Source organism: Pararge aegeria, chromosome 18 (genome assembly GCF_905163445.1).
Source record: "Pararge aegeria chromosome 18, ilParAegt1.1, whole genome shotgun sequence".
NCBI lineage: Eukaryota > Metazoa > Arthropoda > Insecta > Lepidoptera > Nymphalidae > Pararge > Pararge aegeria.
The window spans coordinates 16,700,465-16,727,365 of NC_053197.1; the positions used below are offsets into that span (position 1 = coordinate 16,700,465).

At 36.0% G+C, this 26,901-nt stretch overlaps 1 protein-coding gene across 1 annotated transcript in view; it reads right to left on the reverse strand.

The window, feature by feature from the left end:
• The window catches only part of LOC120631672 (xanthine dehydrogenase-like), a 169,171-nt gene that overhangs the window by 11,257 nt on the left and 131,013 nt on the right, over nt 1–26,901 (reverse strand). The window contains exons 10-15 of the mRNA XM_039901340.1: nt 6,961–7,118; nt 4,265–4,425; nt 3,380–3,753; nt 2,322–2,542; nt 1,288–1,390; nt 428–555 (exon numbers count right to left, since the gene is read on the reverse strand). Of these exons, the coding sequence (XP_039757274.1) occupies nt 428–555; nt 1,288–1,390; nt 2,322–2,542; nt 3,380–3,753; nt 4,265–4,425; nt 6,961–7,118 (1,145 nt within the window). The remainder of the gene's footprint in view (nt 1–427; nt 556–1,287; nt 1,391–2,321; nt 2,543–3,379; nt 3,754–4,264; nt 4,426–6,960; nt 7,119–26,901) is intronic.

The window sequence follows — 26,901 nt, forward strand, 5'->3', positions numbered from 1 at the left end:
GTAAACACCGCGACACTGAAAAACATTCATGTACATCAAACAAACATTTCTCAGTTGTGGGAATCGAACCCACGGAACCTCGGACTCAAAAGCAGGGACGCAGCCCACTGCGCCAATCAGCCTTTAAATCTAAAATAAATAACGGTAAAAATTATTTTAATGAGTTTTCTATTTTACTAGCCAAACAAGCCAAAGTAGTTGTTTCAGAGTTGAAACAACCCTACACAAATTATGAAGTGTTAGATGACGATGGTATGGAGTCTAATTTAAAATAAATTAAAAAATAGTAATCTGGTCATCACTGTTCTGGAATTTCTAGAAGCCACACATAACTTATTTTAGTTATATCTACAGTTCTGTAGCCAATAGGAGTAAAATAACTGCGTAATACTAAAAATGTGAGTGCATTAATACCATAAACCTTTACCTTATACGTGACCAATTTATTTTCTTTATTGAATGGTGGCATTATCACATTCAATATCACTTTCCCTCTCATATCTTCAACAAGAAAACTTTGCATCGCGACAATTTTTTTGACGCCATCTAATGAAACTGTAAAATAAATTAATGATAATGTCATTTGTTATCGGGAAATAAAATTTTATTCATAGAAAACATGTTGTTTGATAACGTTTATTATGAAATGCTAATTAAACCTGTTACACATATTGTGTAAGTAAAAACTAGCACAGTTAATACATAATAAGTAGTAATTTTTATTCTTAAATATAGTTCAACGGGTACATACCACATTAGTGTTTTTGGATTTGTCGATATTTCGACCCAGTTGCATGGATCTTGGTCCCGTCGTGACCACGAAAATCTTAGTTTAAAATCTTTAGTAACTTCTCAATGAAAATACTTGACACTCATTTATGTTAACTTAACTCGTCGAAGTGGGGAATGGGTCTGTGAGACCTAACATATTCTATTTTGCTTAAAATTAGGTTACTGAGCTTTTGAGTCGGTCTAAGGTCAGGTAGCACAACAGTCAGACTGTGTACCAGCAACGAGCAAAGATGAAAAAATCATATCACTACTTTATTTTCATGACACATTGTAGGTGCAACTTTAAAATCTATGACAAGCAAATCATAATTTATACAATAGCTAATTTAAAAAATCCTCGAGCCTCACCAGCAGAATGAGGAGGGATGGTGACAGTGGTATCCTGATCTGCCATCACCACACTCACAAAGTTGTTAATAACAGTGTAAAAATGTATGTATCTGACATTTTAATGGCTTTTAAATCGTTATTATAAAGTAGTAGTAGCTTGCTTACTTATTGTTAACTGAGCTCCTATTGATTCAAGAAGAAGGAATATGTCAGATGTGAACTCGCGATGATGATGTTTTAACATAAGATTCCCGGCTATTGTTCCTAGCTGAAACAATGCAAATTGTAAAAATATTGAACGTTAATGCAGCGGGCAGCAAAAGAGGCATTATTGGATAAACGTAATTCGTGTAACACACATACGTAAGTCCAACAATGTTGTGTCCAAGGCTTTTATAATTCTTTCTGAAATAATGCGTAGAATTAAAACTAAATAGTACCTAATGTAGAACTTTTTATTTATTTATTAATTTAAAGTAGACTTTATCAATAAATTTAAAGCATAGCTTTCTGTTTGAAATTCGAATAAAACCTTTAATAAGTTTCCTCCTTGGTTGCCATGTTTCGGACTAAAAGATCGTTTTTAAATAACACTCCACATATGAGTTTACTATGTAATTACTTTGGCCGTTAAACCACGACAGATATGGATTATCATAGAACTCTTGCCGGCTGCTGCTCACATGTAATTGCTGTACCTACTGGCCAAATGCCAGTACAGCAATTAAGATTTATCTCGAAGAAGGTTGTCAAGATAACGATCAAGATCAAGATCATGCTTGGAGCATGTTTCTGAAAATACCCTGTTTGACACCTTAAGTTTAACCACGCGAGTACCCAGCTTCTACCAGCCTTGTAGTTTGTTTTTTTTTAGGTCAGATCGTCGGGGGCTGTGTTTTTATAGGTACACACTACACAATATACATATTCATATAGTAGAGTAATGTGTATGGCAAAAGGCAGCAAGTGATCTTGCTTTATAGGTAGTTAAATAAATAAAAGTTAATTTAACCATCTGGCTGGCGACAGTAACGCTGACGGCAGTGAGTTTAACTACGTGTCACTGATACCAAAAATATTTACTGTTACTAATAATTCATTAACATTTTTATCACAAAATCTTGTAGTGGCAATATGTATACATTTCTTATTATATTTCAATATTGTTAAGGTTTAATTAACAGTTTTCAGGTACTTACGTTTCTTACTGCTACGTGCGCTACTAACTGAAGGTGTTCGTTTAGAATTTTAAGATACTCAAAGAAGTCTTTATTAGTTGACTCTTTCAATATTTCAATAAACTCTGACAAAGTTGTTCCAGCTCCAATAATCAAATTCTGATCGAATATGTAACCTTTTATTTCAGATACACCACTGATGTCGATAAGTATACGTGGGTATTCAATAATTGGGTATGCTCCTGAAATATACAAAATTTAAGGCACGGAACCATATAATGAACAGGAACAGAAAACGGAACCCATATTAGATTACTTTGCCTTTGCACCCTAGCACTAAGTACTATTACTGTTTTCCTTGTATTTTCCCTATTCTGTTGTGTTGCAATAAAGTTCTTCTATTCCATTCTATTCTACTTTGTGCGTCAGTCTACACTTTTTGTCTGTAATTCCATCCTTCCTTATATACAAGAGGGCATAATCTTAAACATAAAATACTAAATACTGCGGAAATAAAAAGATACAGCCTTTTAAAAGGGACTCTCATGATTAAGGGAATATTATTTATTGTTTCAAACCGATAAAAAATTATCCGCGTTGACCTAAAAATCTATATTTAAATTTTTAGGAAATTGAGTTTTAAATACATGGAAATAAAAAGGTTTTATTTCCATGACACCTGGCTGTCCAATGCTGAGCTGGAATCCCATAAGGTTGTGTCTATCATGTCTAAGTACCAACTTTATCATGGTGCTTTTGTTGCTTGACCATTTAAATTGCTCAAGTAGTGGGAACGCTGGGGTAACATCTAATGCTAAAGAATTTCAACGTGTATCATAATTTAATAATATATCATCATCATCAACAGCCATCAACAGTCCACTGCTGGACTAAAGGCCTCTCCCGACTGGAGGACTTGCCTATAATCACCACGCTGGGCAGGCGGGTTGGTGACCTTATTTATATTGACTTAGTCGCCTCGTACGACATCCGCGGGAAGAAAGAGGGTGATGAACTGTATTCTGATCTGCCGTCACAACACAATAATATATAGTTTTAGTTATTTTGTTTAAGTTCACCTTTTCCAGTATTTCCTGCAACAAGCATATACGAGTCAATCCCTTTAGTACGCAACACTTTAAGTATATCTGCCACCGATGTCACTTTAAACCATTGTCTTCCATCTTTTAATTCAATGTAAAAAATATTATACTCCAAATCTTCATTAGATACGAAACACCAGTCGTAATCTTTGCATTGTCTTCTTGAACAAACATTCTTGGTTTTATCGCACAAATCTTCAATATCACTTATTTCAATTTTTTCAGAAGCATCACAGGAAAACTTTTTAAATGCCTCTAAAATCGGTCTGTATCCAGTACATCTGCAAAGGTTGCTCGAGAGCGATCTCTCTACTTCTAGCATTGGTAGGTTACATTCACTTTTTAAAAGGCTGAAAAGAATCGACATTTTAAAAAAGTTACATCAAATAATATTACATAATATTATTTATTATTATTATTATCGTGTTTTGACTTTCTTGACTTCCATTTATTTTTGAATTTTATTGTCAATAGAAAGCAAAATTATCCCGAAGTAACATAAGCTATAATTTTGTTAAAAAAATTGAGATGCTTAAGAAATTTGTGATAATGTAACCTAAAATAAATTTGTAAATTTTGCTTATAAAATTAATTACTTGGCGTGCGCTGAGAAAACTATTGAAGTACATAAAAGTTATGGTACTACATGATTAAAGTACTTATTATTACCTACAAAAATCGCTGGAAAAACAAATGATCATGATTTTTGGCACAGAGCTAGAAAGTACGGGAAGTAACAAAGGCTATTTTTTTACCCCAGGAAAAGTTCTGTACTATAACTTCTCGCGGGATTCGTAAAGAACCGTAATTAAAGCGAACGGAGTCGGGTGGAAAAGCTAGTATAACATTCTATATACTTACGAATACATAGACATCACCCATCCTGGTGTACAATAGCCACATTGAGTGCCATTATAGTTTGCGAGAGTCGTTTGTAGAGGATGATAGCCCTTCAGCCGATTTCCAACTTTTTCTATAGTTGTGATATCCCAACCTTGACACGAGGTAATTGATACCAAACACTATATTAAGAGAAAATAGAATGGGTATGTCAAATAAAACAAATACTAAGAATATTTGCCACTGGAAATTTCAGTGTTAGTAATATCATAATATTTCCATAGCATGTTAGTACATCCAGATGCGTGCTCAGGATTTTTAGCCCGGATAAGCGTTAGACAAACTGGCGATACAAAACAGACAATGCTTTTAAATGAGTATATGAAATACACGCAACAAGTCCAAATATAGTTAGCCGAGTGCTTATTTTTTTGTACAGAAATATGTATATTTTTTATAGTAATAATTGATGATGATGATGATGATGACGATGATTGAGATAGCCTACCCGATGTTGACTAGCACTCTTAGGTTTTCAAATAATGTTCAATTGTAGATTAAAATCTGTGGTTGTAAATGTAAATAGCAGGTAAAGTATCTATTTCAATATCACTTGTCTTGTCAAGAAAAAAGAAAAAAGTCGTAAAAATGTTGAAAGGTTGTACAAATTCCGTTTAAGCAAATAAAAATCAGAATTTTGGACATTTGATATAGTAAAGTTTTATTTTCCACACCAACGTAGTTAAACAGTTAGTGGAAACTTATAAACAGAGAACAATTTCTCAGGGTATGACAGAAATTCGTCCGAAGTGTAGGTGGAAGGTAATTACGCTTGTCAGAGCCGACTAAGAACTAAGCAATGCTGCTTGGCGACAGCAGCAGCTTTGCGGCAAAAAACAACATGGTGGTAGTAAACTTCGAAAATAGCGGAAATAAACTTCCCCGGACGAGTTCTGTTAAAAAATATCAGGTCTGCCCAGCATGGTGATTATGAGTAATCCCTCCCGTTGGGCGTAACAGGTTTTAGACTCGGCTGTCTATCCGTCTGTCTTTCTATCTGTCCGTCTGTCACCAGGCCGTGATAGTTAGACTGTAGAAATTTTCATAGTGGTACTTTTGATGCCGCTATAACAACAAATGCTAAAAAACAATAATACATTTAAGTGGGCTCCCATACAACAGACATGATTTCTTTCTCGGTTTTTTAGATGCCTTCATGCGCGAGTCCAACTCGCACTTGGCCGGTTTTAACGTTCTAATTTATTGTTTCGATTCTCTGGTTTACTGGATTTCGATTGGATGTATAACCCTCATTTTGTGGGGAAATACTTTGAAGGCGTTGTGTAAACATATTGGCTTTTTGTGTATTGGCATTTACTTTCGTAATTAGATTTTATTTGTTTGTTTTCAAAACAAATATTCAGAGTCAGACAAACCTCTGAATGTTACTTTTGAGCGAAATTATGTTATAGTTTCAAATTGCTCTCTTGGTTATAAGAAAAAAGAGAGGTTTGCTATAAGTTTACCGTGTATCTCTGTGTTTCTATCGGTAGTATCGTACTCGTAGCTCTCAAACGGATGAACCAATTCTCGTTTAGTTTTTTGTGCCATAGACAATTTCATCCCGAGTGTTCTAAGCCATGTTTCATGAAAATCTGTTCAGACTTTTAAAGATCATCAGCTCTTCTATAGTTGATGAGGGGATCTGTAAAATTTTCTTATTTTCGACCAATTCAAAGTTTTTTCGTTAGTTTTTAAGAGTTTATTTTTTGTGTCGGCGGTTATTTAAAGTTTAAATTTTACTTTCATCTTTGTTATTAGTTTTTCAGTAATGGTAACAGTATAAAGCTAGTTTTGCTTTGCTGCTTCTTAATATTTTTATATTATATGACGTTAAAAGGAGGTAACTAGGTCATTATGTTACACGCGACTCGACCAGCGGTCAGCAACCACGACTCAGCGTTTTAGCGACATTAAAACGTGAACCTAGAATTATTAATTAAATCAAACGCTGACTCCAGGAATTCAGTAATACAATTAAGTAAATCTTGCGAGTAATACGACAGACCAATTAATCCAGTTTTAATTTATAACTGTTTTTGTAACCACGCCGATCATTAATTTACGAGACCAGAGACAATGAAATAATGTATGCCGGATTTGAAATACATACTAGTTCTTTTCAAACGCAAAATACGTCTGTAGTGAGTCTACCACTAGGTCGGGAAACAGAACGTAGACGTAGACAGACAGACAGACAAAAATTTAATAAAAATCTGTTTTGGGTTCAGTAACGATTATAAAGCATCCCCCAATCAAAATTTTCTAAATATATTAAATGTACAGAAATCTTCCAGTTACAGTTTTATTATAAGTATAGATATCTTAAGATAAACTTAACTAACTCAATAACTTGTGCAACAAGGAGGTATGTGCTTGTTGCTTAGTTCGTGCAAAATATACACCTAGAATTAGCCCCATGTATATATACTTATACTACATGGACTATAACATAGTCCACATACATAATATAAGGCAGCTGGCTTGAAAATCAGTTTCGGTCACTATCCCTGGTTTTGACATTATCTAAATATATATATTGCATAAATAGCATCAATAGTGATATAGCATTTTTAATAATTCATATGTTTACCTAATAATAAGTTTAATATGATTGCTAATCAAATAATAATAATAATATTTATGATTAGACTTACAGAATTTACGGCCTGATGGAGTTGGCCAGGGCCCTTGATGGCACTCACAATGCACGCTCCACAGCCGCCTTCCAAGCACATGTACTTAGTGCCACGCAGCTCGACATGCCTTCGGAGGTACTCCAGCAAAGATGTAGTGGAACACACCTCAGGACCAACTGTTTAAATTTTTCATATTTATTATATTAGTGTACTGTAACGCAGTGTAGTTCGGCCCCCAACGAAGTGGACAGACGAGATCAGGCGAGTAGCTTGGAGCCGCTGGAGGCAAGTGGCCGCGCACCATGAATTGTGGAATTGATGATGGTGATGATATTAGGTTTTCCGTTTTCTTCGTCCGCGTTTACAACTTATCCTTTGGGAACCCTCCTGGGATAAAATGACCTGGCCTAGCCTATGTTGCTCTCCTAACCAACTCGTCTTTTCAACTAACCACATGCCAAAAATCAAGTTGATTGCTTATTTAGGGCGTGAAGGAAGGACAAATAAACAAACCCATTTTTAAGTAAGGATATTGAGATCATCCCGTCAAGAGGCTCCCTGTCGCAAAGCGATTTAGCGATCCAGTACCATGCCACGGAGAAACCGATTGTGGGTTTAATATAATATAACCCTAACAGGTTAGCCCTTTAACATCTTAGATTGCATCTACCACCAGGTGAGAAAACAGTTAAGGGATGTCTTTTAAATGAAAAAAATAAAATAACGCATTTTTCATTTGAATTATCAAATAAATTGTTCGACGAAATAGAATTAATGAAAACCAAAAAAATTTAAGAAACTGATTTTATTATAGAAAAATTTACTCTTACTTTACTTTATGATGGCAATGTTGTTGATGCCGATATAAAAAGCGGTAACGAAAAAACGTACTCAAAAAGTTCCTGAGCACACTCTCCGAAGTATATCCTATAACCGGCCCTCTACAGGTCACGGGTCTCCTAACAAAACGATAAGGTATTAAGGTCGTAGTCCCGGCTTGCATGCATGCTTTCCCGGCTGCTTGGCCCGGTGTAGATTGGTAGACTTTACACTCCTTATTGTATTACTTTTACGCCCGTTATTGAAGCCAGATTTATTGAAAGAATTATGTGTGGTGTATTTTGAACGGCCGATTGTCGCAGTGAGCCGTGACCCGGCTCTCTGAGTCCATGGCTGTGTGTTCGATTCGCACAAATGGAAAATGTTTGTGTGATGAACATGAATGTTTTCTGCATATTATTTATAAAAATTTATTAATTATCTTAGTACCCATAACACAAGCCACGCTTTCTTTACTAGTAGTAGGTATTTTTATCGTCATAGTATATTTATTTATTTCTTTCGTTATATGCTTAACTAAAACAGGTGTGTAAAACAATGACACTGGTCTTGCAAAATAACTTATCTACACATTTGAAATCATACGGGAGCATCCTCAGAAAAAATTAATTTGCATAATTGCTAAGTGTTTACTTAAACGACAATAAGAAAGTTCATTTACCTGAATATTCAACTCCATTCACTTTAAATTTAACACAGTCCATGTTCACTTGCGTTGAAAACTTCTAGCGAAATGTACTCGCGCCATAAGGCGTGTTTTTATTCGCGCATTTTTAATTACTTTATCATCATATTATTATAATGTTTATCTACAGCAGACCGGCTTTTATATTTCTTTACAAACTATATATTATGCTAACACCTACACTTTGGGTAAATATCCGGTTTAGGGGTAAGGTAAGAGTTCAGTTTAAACCTTTGGAACCAGTTTAAGCTGCCGAAAATGTGTTTTGAATTAATTACGATAGCAATAAAGTCTACCAAATTTTGCGTAGAACGAAACGCAACTCTGTCTATTTTGGTCTCGTGATTTGTCAATATAACGTAAATGGCGAGTCAAACGGAACGCAAATTGAAATCGTGTTGACAGCCAAATTGTTGACGTTTGACATCTGTCTAGTATCAAACGAAAAAAAATAAAAAACTGCGAGAGTCGATTCCTGTATTATTTATCATATCATGTACATACCTACCTATTGTACCGTAATGAATCCTCGGTGGGCCAGTCTTTTTTCATCTTTTACGACGACTTCCGACAAAGAATTGAGTTACATAATTGATCACAGTCATAGAACCAAGTCCCAACATATCGTGACTCAGAGAACTTAGGATGCTTAGGGCACTATAAACCCGATCTCAACATCCCCTTTTGGGTTGTTTTTTGTAAACTACCCGTAGCTTCGACAACCTTGCTTCCATCAAAAGTAGTTGGGGACTCTTCCCTCCTCCAAGATTATGATATCAAAAAACTTATGCAAATATAGCCTTTAAATGAGGTATTCAAAAAATCTTGGGGTGCTCAACAGGGCTAAGCGGTACATTGAGCCTCAGCATAGGCTTCTTACACATAAAGTGCAAGTTAGGCCTTAGCGGGAGCTCACAGCTCTGGGCCAGAACACCGCAATATAAACTCCGTCCACTATACTACACACTATGTATTTTCTACCGTCTACACAATGGGGAGTGTTCTGAAGAGTTGTCTAAGCTTTAATTAATATAATTGCTAAGAGTAATAATAGTCAACAATTATTCATAGTAAAGTCAACATCTCCTGAGGATGCTCCGGTTTTGGAGCGAAACACGCGTAGAGGGTACATTGCCGAATATCTGTTTGGTGTGGAGTATGAGAATTACAGGAATTTTAAATTACACCATACATATTCTCCTGCTTTTCGCGGAGTATAGCAAATTAAGCTTGATTTTCATAACCCCCTTCGCTGTTCTCTCATCGCACTATCCTGGAGTTCTTCGAATGTATCAATATAGTATATAGTATATTATTTAATTACGTAAATACATATATGATATTATATAGTTATTTATGTAGCATTAGAATTGATCCCATGTAGTATATTTAGTATTACCATACGAGATTTATGACCATCATCCGTAGCGTATGTCCCACTGCTGGGCACTGGCCTCCTCTCCCATAGTACCTAAATGGTTCTAAATTCAAAAAATTCAAAATTCAAAATTCATTTACTTCAAGTAGGCCTAATACAAGCACTTTTGAAACGTCAAGTCTGTCCGTGTGTAGTGACTCTACCACCGGTTCGGAAGGCAGATTCTACCGAGAAGAAGCCGGCAAGAAACTCAGCAGTTGCTCTTTTCCAACATCAAAAATTTACATTTTACATTTTAACATTCATTTTTCTATCTTGTGAGAGATGAAAGCAGAGGCGGATGCTTCCAAGCAACCTTGTCATTAAGAAACTCATCAATTGTATAATAACCTCGCTGTAATAAATGTGTTGTATATAGTAATATGTTGTCTTACAAATACTATATTGTTATAAATATATTGTGAGGCTACCGTAAGTATACCAATTTCTTTAAATTTTTCACGGAGCGATTCACGTGATTTATATATTGACCGTATTGATCTAGGGCATAGACCCTCCACGCTGCTATAACAGATGGGTGGACTTTAACGACTATTATCACAAATTAGTGACAAATACAAGGACAGACGGCCTAATGTGCTTGCCGAGGCAGCCGAGCTGGTTCTATGCTTTTTAAATTACAATTTATAGCCAAACCCTAGATTAGAACCCAGGACCTCGTAATCTGTAGTTGATCATGATAACCATTATCCTAACGAGACGAGTTAGAAACATAGAATTATTATATAAAAAAAAAAACGTATGTGTACTTATGTACACGCGTTAGAAGTTATACTTCTTTGGCGTAACAAGATAAAAATCTTTTCATACATTTTATCTTTCGCCTTATTCTACGTTTGTAGATTTAATGAAAGTCAACTGTCAAACCTTTTTTAAAAAAACGAAAATGTTGACTATAGCTAACTTCACGGTGTCGGTTTGGTGTGACGGTTTGCGCGCGCATCGTAAAAATTTACTCTCACCATTCTTCCCCGACGCACCTAAAGAAGTATAACTTCAAAAACATAACTATTTGTTTTCTTAACAGTGGAATACAATAGCATTACTTATTAAAATGAAAAATTAAAACTCCATCATTAGTGCGCCACGAAATTGAGCGTAGCTTTTAGTGTCACAATGGTAACTACCCATCTTCATTCTTTTAAAGCTATTTCAAAGTATTTTTCTTACTCGCAAAGTGCTAACAGTTCCGGCACTCGATATAAAACCACTTTTATATGAGAGTGCCCTACCACGGTACTCTAATATCCGTATCTTCACGACTTTATTACCGTGTAGTATTTTCATTGATTATTGTCTTTTGGAATGCTTGAACTTAGTTGGCTCGGAAAGGAAATGGATTGTGAAATGTTTATTGAACTTAAACATTGTTCCTGAGTTACGGTTAATGGACAATTTCACTGCTTAATACTTTTTATATTAAGGTAATCTTTTTAGATGTCTGCTCATGGATTAACAAATAAAGGAGTTGTGTCCTGCTAAATGGCATTAAGAGAACTTACACTCTTAATAATCTCTGTAAACACAAACAGCGAAAAAATGGTATTCTTGATGACATTATCTTAGATTAAATAGAATAATAATTTCTCTATCTCTTAACTTCTGTATACCGCATTACACGTTTTATAATAAAAAATATTACAAAGGCACCTTAAACGAAAATTATAAGTACATTTTCATAGTAATTTATTAACATTTTTGGTTAAAATAACTTTACTGAGTTTTTTAATAAAAATTTAAAATGTTATTTTGTACTGAAAACGCCGACTCCGCATTTTTTCTTTTATTTATAAAGATTTGTATCTACAATAATAAAATAAAAAAAATGCAAATTGCAACGTTGCAACAATATCAGTCCTAACATAGTAACCTATTAAATCAGTGGTCGTAACTTCTTTGTTGCCCCTGCCCCTTTCTTTTTTTTTATATATAGATGATTCTTTTGCGTGTTTGTTTCTACGGGATAGGCACGGTCGAAGAACTTATTGTTACCGAAAATAGCAGCTTTCGTATTCCATAATTTTATCAGTTCGCCGGTAAAACCAAAATGAGCTACATTTGTACAGCAGTATTCATTATTATTCAAAAATAAATACGTTTATCATCAAGAGTATCACTTTAGCATTCATTTTTATCGGACATTAATTAATTTAGAAGTTCTCGCGAGTTTAAAAAATTTTATTTTCGAAATACTGCTCCTAACGCGGACGAACTACTATCCCACTTCTGAGCACATTTCTCCTTTCTTATACAAGTAGAAGAGTGGGTTCAAGCCCACGTAAAAGATTGCGACAGAGATAGCTTGTATCGGTGAGTGAAAAATCACACAGGGCACTTTTTGATCCGGAATTTTTTTTAAATATTATTTTATTTAATTTATTTATGGTTTTTTTTTTTAAATAGTTTTTTCAATTCAATTCAATTCAATTCAATTTTATTTATTTGCTGATACAGGTAAATAGGGGTTACAGGAAAAAAAATTATACAGATCTTAACTGTACCACGCCAAATTGGCATGCAAATTGTTTTTAGGGTAGTGTTTAAAATTTTAATTTGTTACTACTAGGTACAATTAAGATATCGGCAATTACAATGTTTATAATAACACTTTCATTCTTTGTTAACTTGTGTATTTTAATTTTATTTCATCAAATTTGTAAAATGTTTAATATTTACATGACGTGGCTGAAATAAATGATTATTGGCATAACTAATAAAAACAAACGATGCTCCGGTGTCGGTGCGAAAAGTGCGTAGAGATTACATCGTTGAATATCGGTTCGGTGACGAGTAAAAGATTAAAGAAATCTTAAATAACACCATTCAGAATCACCTGCTTTTCGTGGAGTATAGCATATTAAGCTCAATACTGATTGCAATTATGGAATTTCGCAAAATAATGTCTGCTTATATCCAATATTTACAAACCTTCACGTGGGTAAAACCGTATGGCACAGCTAGTAATAGGTTATTGCTGTGCATAGATGGTGGACTGTAATTAAGAGTGTAATTTGAATAAAATCTAATTGCTGGCTATGAAGGATTCTTATAAGGATATTTATTTTTGAAACTTCTTTTATTTAATGTACACTGAGACCGACGAAGCATGAATAATATATATTGTATGTTGCAAACTCAGTCTCCCGCGCGGCGCCCGCAACCCGCTTACCTGTTCTCGGTGGACCGGAGTGGACGTCGTCCTTTATATTAATAAAAATAATATATATCGATACGACAAACAATTATATTGAAGAAAATAATATATATCTATGTATTTTGGTTTGTTCCGAAACTACTAGACCGATTCTACCATTTTTTCCAACAGAAAGCCCAGTTATAAGGAAGAAGGCTATAACTTATTAAAGAAAATTACAATAATGCAACCGAAGGTAGCAAATGTAGCTTGTAAAATTAATTATTTGGGGTGAGCTGAGAAAACTATTACACTACTGATTAAACATTAAAATTATGTCATCGTCATCATATCAACCCATGAAAACTATGAGAATATAATGTATGCCATACATTTATTTCCTACTCACCGTGTAAGAAGTACGCATTTGATTTTATATACGAGTATATATCAATAATTATATTTACTTTACTGTATATAAAAATAAATTGTTTTAGAAATTGAAGATAACTGTAAATTAGTCTAAGTTCAGTTTAAGTTAGAAAATCAAAACAAAACCTCCCACAATGGAAAGTGCGGATTGGTGGACTTCACACTTCTTTGAGAACTTTATGGAAAAAACTCGGTTATGCAGGTTTCCTCGCGATGTTTTCTTTCACTAACGCATATAACTTAAAAAAGTCAGAGAGCTGGAATTCTAACTCGGCCCCTTGAAAGTGAAGCCGAGGTCCTTGCCACTGGGCTAATATATAATCCCTACTAATATTATAAAATATGTCAACGTAAGTTTGTTTCTTACGCTTTCACGCAATAACCACTTAACCGATCCTCATGATACTTTGTACACATATTTTTGGAATTGTTAGAAGTAATATAGGATACTTTTGATCCCGACATTATGCTCGGTTCCTTTGGGAAAGGAGATGAGTGTTTGACGATTTTACACCATAACTCCGAAAAATTATAACCGATTTAAATATTTATTTTTGTACTATAGAGGTTATAATAAGTGTTTAATTTTGCCCCAACTGTGGTTGGAGATAGAGGACAGAACTCCTTAGCGGACAGCAGCAAACCCCTCATTTAAGGCTTAGCGGTACTGAATACTTTAAATATTGTATAGAAGCAGGCGTTACTTTGCGGAAATCCATGATATATTATCAAAATTAAGCTTAATTTGCTATACTCCGCGAAAAGCAGGAGAATCTGTGTGGTGTAATTTATAATTTCTTCAATCCTTTTACTCCACACCAAACAGATCCTCGGCAATACACCCTCTACGCACGTTTCGCTCCGAAACCGGAGCATCATCAGGAGATGTTGACTTAACAATTAATCATTGTAAGTGGTAGTTTCGGCCGTGACTAGCTACAACAGCTAGTCACGGCCGAAACTACCACCCGAAATATAACTTGAGCTGTAACTTTTTTTCGATATTCTCACTGAATCGAAACTTATGCGGGTAAAACCGCGGTGTGCAGATTTGGTATTGGTTTCGTGATATCTTGTGTTTTATAAGCCATAGCTGCAGACGAGATACATATATATATTATATATTATAAGTATTTATGTAAATTATTCATCAGTCATTTAAGTACCCATAAAACAAGCTACGTTTACTCTGTGGATAGATGTGAATATGTGTATTGTTGATATATATTTTTATTTATATATTATATTTATCCACTTTCATCTGTTTCACAAGGTAAAGTATGAATATTAAAATGTAAATAGTTGCTGTTAGAAAAGAGCAAATGTTGAGTTTCTTGCCGGCTTCTTTTCGGTATAATCTGGCTTTCGAACCGGTGGTGGAGTCACCATAAACGGACATACTTGACGTTTTGAAAGTGCCTTAAGAACAAGAATACTTGAAATAAATACATTTTTGAATTTAACCGAGCATAGTTCTCGCCGTTGCCCGCTGAGTCAGCCTTACTCTAAGCATGGCGAATATTTAATTGAATTCAATCAAAATTAACGCAATCAAAATGATAACGGTTAACGGGGCTCTTACCCCGACCGCAGGCTTTAATGACGGCCTGCGGGGATACTCCACTTAGCTAAAAGATGTATGACATAGTAAAGGTGAGGTGGCATGGAGTATGGAGGCATGAGATTAAATATTTTCTCAATGGAGTTTACATATTCTACGAATAAATCTAAATTTACCTATATCATACATCTTTTAGACGGCCGACTGGACACAGTGACCCTGCTTTCTGCCTCCAAGGCCGTGGGTTCGAGTTCCCACAACTGGAAAATGTTTGTGATGAACATGAATGTTTTCAGTGATTATTTATTTTATTTATTTATTTATCCTCTTTATTTTTACACCACTCAGAAAAACGACACCAAAAAAAGAACAAACACATGAAGAATGAAGCAGGATACAAAAGGCGGCCTCATCGCTAAGTAGCGATCTCTGCCAGGCAACCTTAGGATTAGGCAAACTATAAAGAAAAACGAATAGGTGGGGTACACTATTTAGTACATACATACAAATATCTACATACATTAACCAGACTACACAAATACAATAATACTATTGATAAATATAAAAAATAAATATACTAATACATATTTTAACATACCATAAATACTTTTATATGAGTGAATATGATTATCTGTATGTTATGTATATTACTCATAAAAATATTGATCAGTCAATTTAGTACCCATATTACCCAATTATTTATTACCCAATTTAGTACACAAAAGCCACGCTTACTTTGGGGCTGATAGCGATGTGTGCATTGTCGTAGTATAGTGTCGTAGACACATTTGTACACAATGCGGAAGCTTGTTATTTTTTCTTGTACTGAAGAAGTTCTAGAAGTAATAGAGCATTTAGTGACAGAGCTCGTCCGGGGACGTACCACCGCCATGAATTTTTCTGTCGCCAAGCAGCATTGTTGTATTCCGGTCTGAAGAGCGTGCATTGCTTAAGGATTGTGTGTGATTAACGTGTAAGTTGGCAAGCGCCCATCAGCCAGCGGCGTGGAAGCGTTTAGTTGTCCAGGTGGTCACGTGGCAGGCCTCTCAGGGCGCCGATGGTATAGCGCGATGCCCCGCAGGTGTTGGGCTCGAGCTCCATCGACGCGTGCGAACATCGAGGTGCTCAGGCGGCGGAAGAACCTATCCAGGCTCTCCATGTGCAGGTCCCTGGCGATGAACTGGTTCCGTACGAAGCCTGGTGCTCGGGAGATAGTGCGGAGCGCTAGACTGTTGCGCTCGCGGCGACTTGCGGCCCGTCTCGCTAACCAGCGCGTACCACCTGGGGCCGCGTAAGTCGCGCACGAACGGATATCTTCTAGATGTGCATGTTATTACCAATGGCGTGCATAAAGAGTATGCACAGCGTATGCAGTGGATATAAAATGAATAAAATCTCCAGTACTAGTTAAAAATACATAAGGATAAGTTTTATATAATAATACAATTTTTATGACTCGTACTGGAGATTTTCTTCATTTTATATCATCTGCATACCCTTTGCATACCCTCTATGCATGCCATTGGTAATAACAGACCGACGCATTAGGTTAATGGACACAGGGTGTGACATTGTGAGACATGTTCCTTGCGTGCCTTGCGGAGTGCTGCTCGTTTTATAGGCGAGGGTTTTTCATATACCATTAAGTGAACTATCTGCTTGATCATGTCAAATATTACTATAAAGAAATTGTTTTCCATTACGTGCTCAAATTATAAGTGTTCTCGCAAAAGTTACTCCGGAGACTCAACTCACTTCATCGTACGCTTACCGCATCGGTGCTTGCTTAAATATGTCGAGACTTGTTTCAATATGCCGGAACTTAATTTAATATTTATTGTATTGTATTAAATGTATATACTAAGTAACTTTTAAATTATATTCTTAATTCACGTTCCTCTGGTTTAAAGCACTCAATTTACGTTTACTCGGACATGGATGGGAAAATATGCGTATATTTAGCTATCGAGAATGTAACGATCAGAATGTTTAATTCATTATTGATATTACCTACATATCACTAAAGAATTAAACATTCTGATAGAAAAATAAATCGGCCCTCTCTGGGATACACGGGGATAATTGCAGAATTAAAGTTTTATTTGAGAAAAAAAAAAAATTTAGAACGACGAACTTCAAAAAAATAACGATTTTATACAAAAAAAATTTAACATCCCGAGAGGTCCCAATTTTTGAGAGAGTAGAAAAAGATTTTAAAAAATCAGCGAAATCTAAAGGGGTAAGGTTTAAAATTGGTCGATTTGGCATGGAATACCCCATATATAAACACTATTGTGGGAGGAGACCCACAATAGTCTAATATATCTAGTGATGGGTTGGTATTATGATGGTGATGATGATAAACTTTGAATCAACCTGGGTATCAAAACCTGGACGTCATGATCTGTCACAATGTGGTAACCGATTGACCAAAGAGACAGTCCTCTACCCATGAATAATCTACGAATAAATTATTGAATGAATTTACTTTTATGGTATACCACAAAAAGTACACACAGAAATGATTTCAAAACGCAGCTCTTTTAATTTGTAGCCCTTATCGCTACATAGAGATCTCTTTGACTTTGACTTTGACTTTGCGGGCAATGGCGTATAAAATATATGCATACGAAAAAGCTATCTGGTGCATTATTCACACATTACAGTTTTCTCACGAGGTTTTCCTTTACGATAGAAGCTAGTGATATGATTATTGCTTAAAATGCATATAATTTATAAAAGTTAGTGTTGCTAGAGGATTCGAACTCGGCCTCTCCAAGTGAAGCCCAAGTCCTAACTACTGGGTACCACCGCTTAGGCCAAAAGTTGTTAGACGATTAAGAAATACCACCTTGGAATTGGGAAACTAGTATTTCCACTTTTGTGCAACAACGAACGAGTTATTCTTTCGTCACCATTTGTTAACTCGTAATAATAATCGTTAAAGTTCAACAATTAGAGCTAGTTTTGGATAGAAGCAAGCGTTACTTTACGAAATTGATATATGTAGTTTAATTTTCATAATTAGAGCAAGAAAGAAAGATAAGAATGCATATACATATATTATATATTGTATTGTATTTATGTACATTTATTATTGCAGAACATGTTATGTTGTGTAAAATATGCACATAATATTATGTACAGTCATACCACATTATATGCTGTGCATAAAAAAAATTAAGTGTACCTTTGTGCTTATAATGCACAACATGAGTCATCATCTTATAATTCTCATAATTCATTTATCTTTTATATATTATAAATAAAAACAAACCCCATCTTTTACTATCGTGTAAATTATTCTACTTGGTGACGCCATTTTTACTTTCGGGGAATCATCACCATAAAATGGTATTTATTTTCTTTGTAAATTTAGTGGACTGTATATTTTAGGTTTTGCTGGATTCTTTTCCCCTTTTTAATGTTTAAACTATGGCTTTAAAGGATATAGAACAAGGGATAACTAGGGTTGGACAGAAAAGTATTTGCACGTGGACTTACAGTTCGTCGTAATGCAGTTCTCTTGATTTCTCGTCACTTCACAAGGTTTCACAGGTTATCACTAAACACTAAAGCACTGATGTAGGTTTAAATACTATTAATCGTCCAGTATAAGGTTCTTTGGCCGGCCGACCATGTGGTTTTATTGAGCGGAAGATTGACGTGCGTTTGCCGCGGATATAGGTGTGCAACTAATTGGCGGCGTGATGCGGGCAGATAAGGATGCGGAAATATAAAAAATGGAGGATGGAAATCCATAGTGTAGCCATTATCTATTACTTCGACCACAGATTAATGAGAATTTATCAAGCATCCCCCCGGACATGAAGGAACCCTTCATAAAACGGATATAAACATAATTGCAACTTATAATACGACCTAATATTGTAAGTATACTATACAAGAGTAATGCATAAAGAAAAATAAAATAAATTAACTAAAACATAATAAGATTAAATGAGAGCTAGTGATAAAAATTATTGAGTTGGCAGCGGACATAACTTAACGATAGGCCGGATATAAGTCCCGTTCTTAGTTTTTATTTGAACTACGCGGACAACTCCATCTTTGCCAGGTAGCACCTTAGTAATGACCCCAAGTGGCCACTGTAAGGGCGGCGCGTTTTGTACAATAACTATCACAACAGTCCCTATTGTAAGCGGATTCGTGGGAGTGTTCCACTTTTGACGCACTTGCAAATTGTGCAGATATTCCATTCTGAATCTCTTCCAGAATGACTGAACCAGAGAATCCAATAAAGAAAATCTAGACAAAAGACCGGCGCGTTCTCCAGTTACGTCTGGAGCTGGAATGAATTCCAAAGGTACGGTTGAAAGAAAATGCGAAGGCGTTAGCGCGGAGGGTTCAGAGGGATCTGAACTTAAAACATACAGAGGTCGACTGTTAAGTACAGCCTCAATTTCATTAAGTACAGTAAGCATTTCCTCGTATGTCAGAATTTGTTTGCCGATTACGCGAAAAAGTAGAGTTTTAACACTTTTAATATTACTCTCCCAGACTCCTCCAAAATGGCTTGCAGTTGGTGCATTAAGTTTCCAATCTATACGATATTTAGCTAATTCGGAACTAAAGTCCTTATAATAATCTTCTGACTTTAAAAAGGTATGTAACTCATTCAAATAAGCCTTGGATGAAACGAAATTGGTCCCTTGGTCTGAATACAGGACTTCGCAATTTCCTCTCCTGGCCTGGAATCTTTTAAAACAATTTAAGAAGGCGGAGGAACTCAGATCAGAGGCTAGCTCTATATGAACCGCCTTTGTAACCAAACAAACAAATAGGCATATATATGCCTTCTGACTACGTATGCCGCGTTTCCTAGTCAATGTGATATAGAGAGGTCCAGCGTAATCTACACCTGTGTGTAGGAATGCCTTACTTTTCTCTATCCTACACTTAGGAAGGTCAGACATAAGTGGAAATGTAGGCTTAGGATTATGCCTAAAACATGCATTGCACTTATGTATGCGTTGACGTACCACACAACGAGCGGATAATATCCAATATTTTTGTCTCAATATAGACAGAAGCAATTGAGGGCCAGCGTGTGAATGATTACGATGATAGTGATCAATTAACAGATCTATTATGTGTCCCTTCTTGGGTAATAAAATTGGGTGTTTATGCGAGTAATCTAACGACGAGTAAGCAAGACGTCCACCCACCCGAAGAATGTCCTCAGAAACAAAAGGAAATAATTTTCGTAATTTTGACGAACATGGTTTATTATTTTTAATGTTGTCAATATCAGTCTGAAAGACTGAGCGTTGTATTGTGCGAATTATCAGTAATTCAGCTGCATTGATATCTTCAGCTGTAATAATATCTCTGCGCGGAAGTTTTTTCATGAATCTGAGTACATAAATCGTGGCGTGAAGAAATTTAGTCCAAGAAGAACATTTAGATCCAAGCTTTATAATTGTATATTCATCGTGCGATATTATTAAGTGCGTTGTAGTTTTCTCCTCAGGTAATGAAGAAACCTGATGAGAGGAAAACTTTATTATGGGCCACTCTTCTGAAGATAAAGACAACCATGGGGGACCCTTAAACCAAAGGTCGTGTTTTGAAAACTGTGTGGGCATAAGGCCACGAGACACACAGTCCGCGGGGTTTTGAACACCAGGTATGTGATAAAAGTTCACCTTAATTGATGTCAATAGCGTATGAATTTGAGAGATGCGGTTAGCCACATATGTATTAAACCTGTGTGGCGAAGAGAGTGCCCAACAAAGGGCGACTTCTGAATCAGAAAACGCGAGTACTTCCTTTATTTTGATGCGGGTTGACAATATATTATATACTGAATTTACAAGTCGAGCAAGCAATACTATTCCATTTAACTCTAACCTAGCTAGCGTGACCGTTGGTTTTACCGGTGCTACGCGGGATTTAGAGCAAATAAGTGTAATTATAGGCCTTTGATTTCTGTTTTTAACGTATAAGTATAAAACAGAGCCAAATGTTTGCTCACTAGCGTCAGAGAATGCGAGAAGATAAATTTCAGAAGTGTCTTCTATTCCAACATGACGAGGATACTTAAGATTCTGAATAATAGGCAGTTCAATTATATAATTTTGCCATCTTTCACATATGTGTTGAGGGGGACATTCGTCCCATCCTATTTTTAGAAGCCATAACTCCTTTATGAGTAATTTAGCGAATAAAATGACTGGACCAACAAGACCTAGAACGTCATAAAGACGCGCGGTAGCTGAAAGTATAGCTCTTTTGGTACAATCACTTTGCGGTTGCGAAACTCTAAAAATAAATTCATCAGATGCGGGAAGCCAATGAAGACCAAGAATCTTAAAAGAGTCATCAGTGTCAAGAGAGATCGACTCAGATTGGCGGTGAAATGAAGGAATGTGTCCGAGTAATTCAGTCGAATTGCTGGTCCATTTCACTAAGTCAAATCCACCAGCCTTAAACAGTTGTATCAACTCTTTAGCTATCTTTACCGCTTCATCTAGAGATGAGGCGGAAGAAGCTAGGTCGTCCATGTAGACGTCTCTCTCAACCACTGATGCAGCGAGAGGCCATTGCTGGCGCTCGTCACTAGCCAGCTGGCGCAGTGTGCGTAATGCCAAAAAGGGCGATGAGCGGAGACCAAAGGTCACTCGAGTAAATTCATACATTTCAAGTGGGTCCTTTGGTGAAGATCGATAAATAATGCGTTGATATTTGCGGTGCGGAGAATTGACATATATAGACAAATACATTTGTCGGACGTCAGCAAAAAATGCGATGCGGAAAATGCGGACATTCAAAAGAATGTTAAATATGTCTGCTTGCAAATTGCAACCAGTATACAAAATATCATTTAAAGATAATTTCCTATTTGCGGAGGGTTCTTCTATTTTAAGAAGAGAATAATCAGTGGGACAAGAACCATCTAGTACGATTCGTACCTTGGTACTCTTGTCTTCGCGTATCACTGGATGATGCGCTAAGATATAACCTGGTGAAGCAGGTTCATCAGGTGGTAAGCGTTTGAGGATACCCTTATCAAGGTAATCCTTAATAACTTCATTATATCTAATATGAAGTTCGGGATCTCTAATGAATCGTTTTTCCAGATTGAGAAAACGCTTCTTTGCGGTAAAATACGAATCACCTAATAAATTAGGATCTTCTTTAAAGGGAAGATCTACCGAATATGCTCCGTCCTGTTGGCGTACAGTGGAAGCCGTATATATGTCCTCACACCTTTGTTCATCAGGACTTAAGAATTTGCGGGAAGGAGGCTCTTCTATTGTCCAAAATCTCTCTAACATTTTATCTAAAGGTTCACTCGTGAAAAAACACAAAGCGCGGGAATTATTAGGTTTAGATAAAATAGGTGCATCGCCCATAATTATATAACCCAAAGAGGTTTCAAATGCGGAAGGCATATTTTCATAACCATTTATTTTATCAGCCATTGCTATTTTGCGATACACATTTACCCCTAGTAATATATCAATTGGACCAGGTTCTGCGAAATCATCATCAGCCAGAGGTAAATTTTTAATAAGACCATCAATGGCTGTGATGTCTACATGAGAGTCAGGCAGTTGAGAAGTGATTCGCTCAACTACAAGAGGGCGTATTGAGTATTCATTCGCGTCATTAAAACGAGATTTAAACGTAAATTCTGAAACACCAATTATTTTTTGCGATACTCCGCCGATGCCTTGAACTTCAGAAAAACGACTCTGAAAGTTAATAGGTAGCGAATATTTTTCACAGCAACTAATTGAAACGTAATCTCTTTGCGATGCGGGATCCACTAGGCATCTTATAAGATGTGCACAATTATTTTTGTCATACACTCTTATTTTCGCAGTACCTAACAAAGTGGTTGTTGTGACGCGTTCTAAACAATCATATGATACGTTACATACCAAAGTGGTATTTGTGGTCTGAGATATAAAATTATTTTTATTTAGTGTATTTTCACTAGAGGAGCTTGTCGAAGGTGCCTCAGTAATAACTGATGACACGCGAGGCGAATTAATTGCGTTAGGAGATGAGGGCGGTTTACCTATGTTAGATTTGGACGTTTTATGTAATAAATCTTTAGCGTTGTAATTGTTGCGTTCAAAATGCAATTCAGTATGATGTGATGCCGATGAGCACCTTTTACAGTTTCGCTGAGAAGAGCAGTTTAAAGTTTTATGATGAGTCGATAAACATCGGTTACAAAAGTTATTATTTTTTACATGTAAATGCCGCTCATGCGGAGACAACTTCATAAATGCAGGGCAAGAATAAAGATGTGTGTGTTGACCAATTTTACACAAACTGCAAGCTGCACTATTTAAAGTATTTACAGTTTCTGTACTTACAAAACTTTTGGTAGAAGGCTTCGGAATCGAATTCCCCTTATATCTATTTTGAGGTAATTCTAATCCTTTATTAAGAGAGCGCGACATTACTTTATTCTGTTCCTTCACAAATTCTATAAGACTCCTATAGGTAGGAATTTGTTTTTTGCGATTTATTATCTCAAACATTTTAACTGTATCAGCATCTAATTTAAGCGTGGCTAAGTGAAAGAATATAAAATCAGTAAGATCGATTTTTAATTGTTTGAGAGCTTCTACTGAAGAATTAAATGTATTTATAAAGCTATCTAATGAATTAGCATTAGTACTAGCAAGCGGTTTAAATTGCAATAATTGGTTTAAATAAGCGCAGGCTAACGAACGCGGATCGTCGTATTTTTGTATTAACGCCTCCCAAATAATAGGATAATTTTCTGCGGTGGCTGGCAATCCTGCACATACAGATGCGGCTTTCCCTTTTAACCTACCAACTAAATAAAATACCTTTTCATTATTGGTTAAGTTAGGATTATCATGTATCATGTTTTTAAACTGCTGGTAGAACAAAGGAAATTTAGTTAACTGACCGTCAAACTCCATTAAGTCTATAGGCGGAAGATGGGATTTTAATTTAGGAAAACTAGAGATAGGACGTGCGCTGTCATTCTCTGAACTCGTATTATCAACATTAGAGTGACGCTCCATTATTTGTTTGACATAGCAAAACATTTCTTCAAATGAAGTCCACGATTGGTAATTAATCATAGCCTTTGGATTCAACATTAACTGCGCCTCATTGAATAAATCTAAATTTAACTCAAACTCTTTGCGTAAAGTGTCTATGTTTGAAGCCTGAGACAATAAAGAAGGCAGCTTACTGCTGTCCGATTCGACTTGAATAGCGGTGTCAAACATTCTTTGCATACGAGCAAATATAACGTCCCGTTTGCCTTCCAACAACCGTAACTTACATTCTTCCTTGCTATATGGACTTGGTGAAGAAACCGACTCTGGTTTATTCATTCTGAAGGAGTAAACCGAATTATAAAAATAAAAATATAATAAAAAAGGTGTATATGTGTTTGCAAATGCGTCAAGAAATGCGTAAAATATATAAAGTAGTTGCAGTCTTATAATAATAAACACACAACCCCTTTATAGACGCGAGCGGTTAAATAAAAGTGTTATAATGCTATTTTAAAAACTAAACCGGGCAAAGAACTAGGTATAACAATTAACAAGTTAGCGGTCATGCGTGACCTTGAATGCAGCGAGCGATAAAAACGACTGCGGCCGAGCGCATTGTTTGGTAGGTATGATGCGTTTGAAATAGATATCTTTACCTACGATTCATCCGTTTTTAATACTAAGTAGCGGGGTAAAACTATATAGAAATACGAAGCAAGCGGTGCGGAAAAGAGATATATAATTATAAAATACTTAGTACTTCTTTACTTAGTAAACAAAACGTTAAATCTATTATGTAGACAATATCTTAGCGGTATTAAACTTACAAACTGAACTAGTGAATACCTACAATATGGCGTACTTTAAGTTGCATAGACTAATAATAATTCCGAACTTTAAAGTCATAGAATGTAATGATTAACGATAATTTAAATCCTAAAATTATGAATTTAAATCGAATCGGCCGATCTTCGGATCGAATGACTAAAATTTATGAAATTCTATGGAAGTGATCAAATATTTTTTATGAAATCGGCTCGAAGTGACCAAATTTTATGGTGACGCCATTTTTACTTTCGGGGAATCATCACCATAAAATGGTATTTATTTTCTTTGTAAATTTAGTGGACTGTATATTTTAGGTTTTGCTGGATTCTTTTCCCCTTTTTAATGTTTAAACTATGGCTTTAAAGGATATAGAACAAGGGATAACTAGGGTTGGACAGAAAAGTATTTGCACGTGGACTTACAGTTCGTCGTAATGCAGTTCTCTTGATTTCTCGTCACTTCACAAGGTTTCACAGGTTATCACTAAACACTAAAGCACTGATGTAGGTTTAAATACTATTAATCGTCCAGTATAAGGTTCTTTGGCCGGCCGACCATGTGGTTTTATTGAGCGGAAGATTGACGTGCGTTTGCCGCGGATATAGGTGTGCAACTAATTGGCGGCGTGATGCGGGCAGATAAGGATGCGGAAATATAAAAAATGGAGGATGGAAATCCATAGTGTAGCCATTATCTATTACTTCGACCACAGATTAATGAGAATTTATCAAGCACTACTAGTCATTCAATATCCATATTGAGGAAATTATAAAAAACAAATATAATACGCCCGTTTTGTAGTGGCGGCCATCTTGGACCGATTTTCATCAAACATAGCTACGAACACTCCCGACTATTTCACTTTTCAAAGAAAAAAAATCCAAATCGGTTCATCCGTCGGACACACACATATACGAACAACTTATCCCCCGGTCGGAGTTAAAAAGAAAACATGTCTTATACCAGATACTACAAGCTCTTTCAAAGCCTTGCACTTCATTTCAGTGTAGCAAACAATGTAACATTTTATTGTGGAGCATGTGTGCACACAGGAAGCGGAAGCTCGCTTATAATTACATAACTTGCGCGGAACAAGACGGCATCGTACACTTTGAGCGTGCTTTCAACTAGTAACAACTTTAGATGCGTCTCAAATATGCCATGTATTTAATCAGGTCGCTGGGAACATTGCAATGCCTTCGGTGTCACGACAATGTTCAAAGTTGCGTTCTATTAACCTCTTAACTACTGTGTGGATAAAATCGTCGTCTTGAGTCTTAGATTTATAACCCCCCAATATTCAATATATTGTTGATTGAAGAAAAATAATTAAGACACGCGCACACACACACACACACACTCACATACACATACACATACACACACACACACACACACACACACTATATCACCTCGCCGTTTTACGTTGGGGTTTAAAAATACACCAAATTATAAACACATAATAATCGCAGCTGGTTAGAAGATATTAATTCAAGTAGGCACCGCCCACATCCAGGCACGTCGTCAAATTCGAGTCAGCTATCCCACCCAGAGCTAGATGCATGGATGTGTAGGTAAGTAATTTTAGGCACCTTTTGGACAGCAAACGCCCCCGCAAGCCATTAAGAAATTTAGTTGCGGCCGGCACGAGGGCCTCGTTAAATATTATAGTTCGCATTAAACTTTCAGTATCGATTATATTCTATTTCGCTTAGCTCGCACTAAACTATCCGCTTTAAGCGAGATGTTATTAAATCTGTTTATTATTTAAAATGCGGCAGGAACTTCTAAGGAACGACTTCACAAATATCTACACAGAAAAGTAATATAATAATGAGATTTTGTTACAGTATAGTTACCAATTTATTTACATGATTGGATTGTTCATTCATCTATAGCCTTTAACAGCCCACTGCTGGACTAAAGGCCTAGCTCGACAGCAGGTTAGGCCCATAACCACCACGCTGAGCAGACGGGTTGGTGAGCGCAGTAGATGGTCCTAGTAGTATCACGGGGGACGCA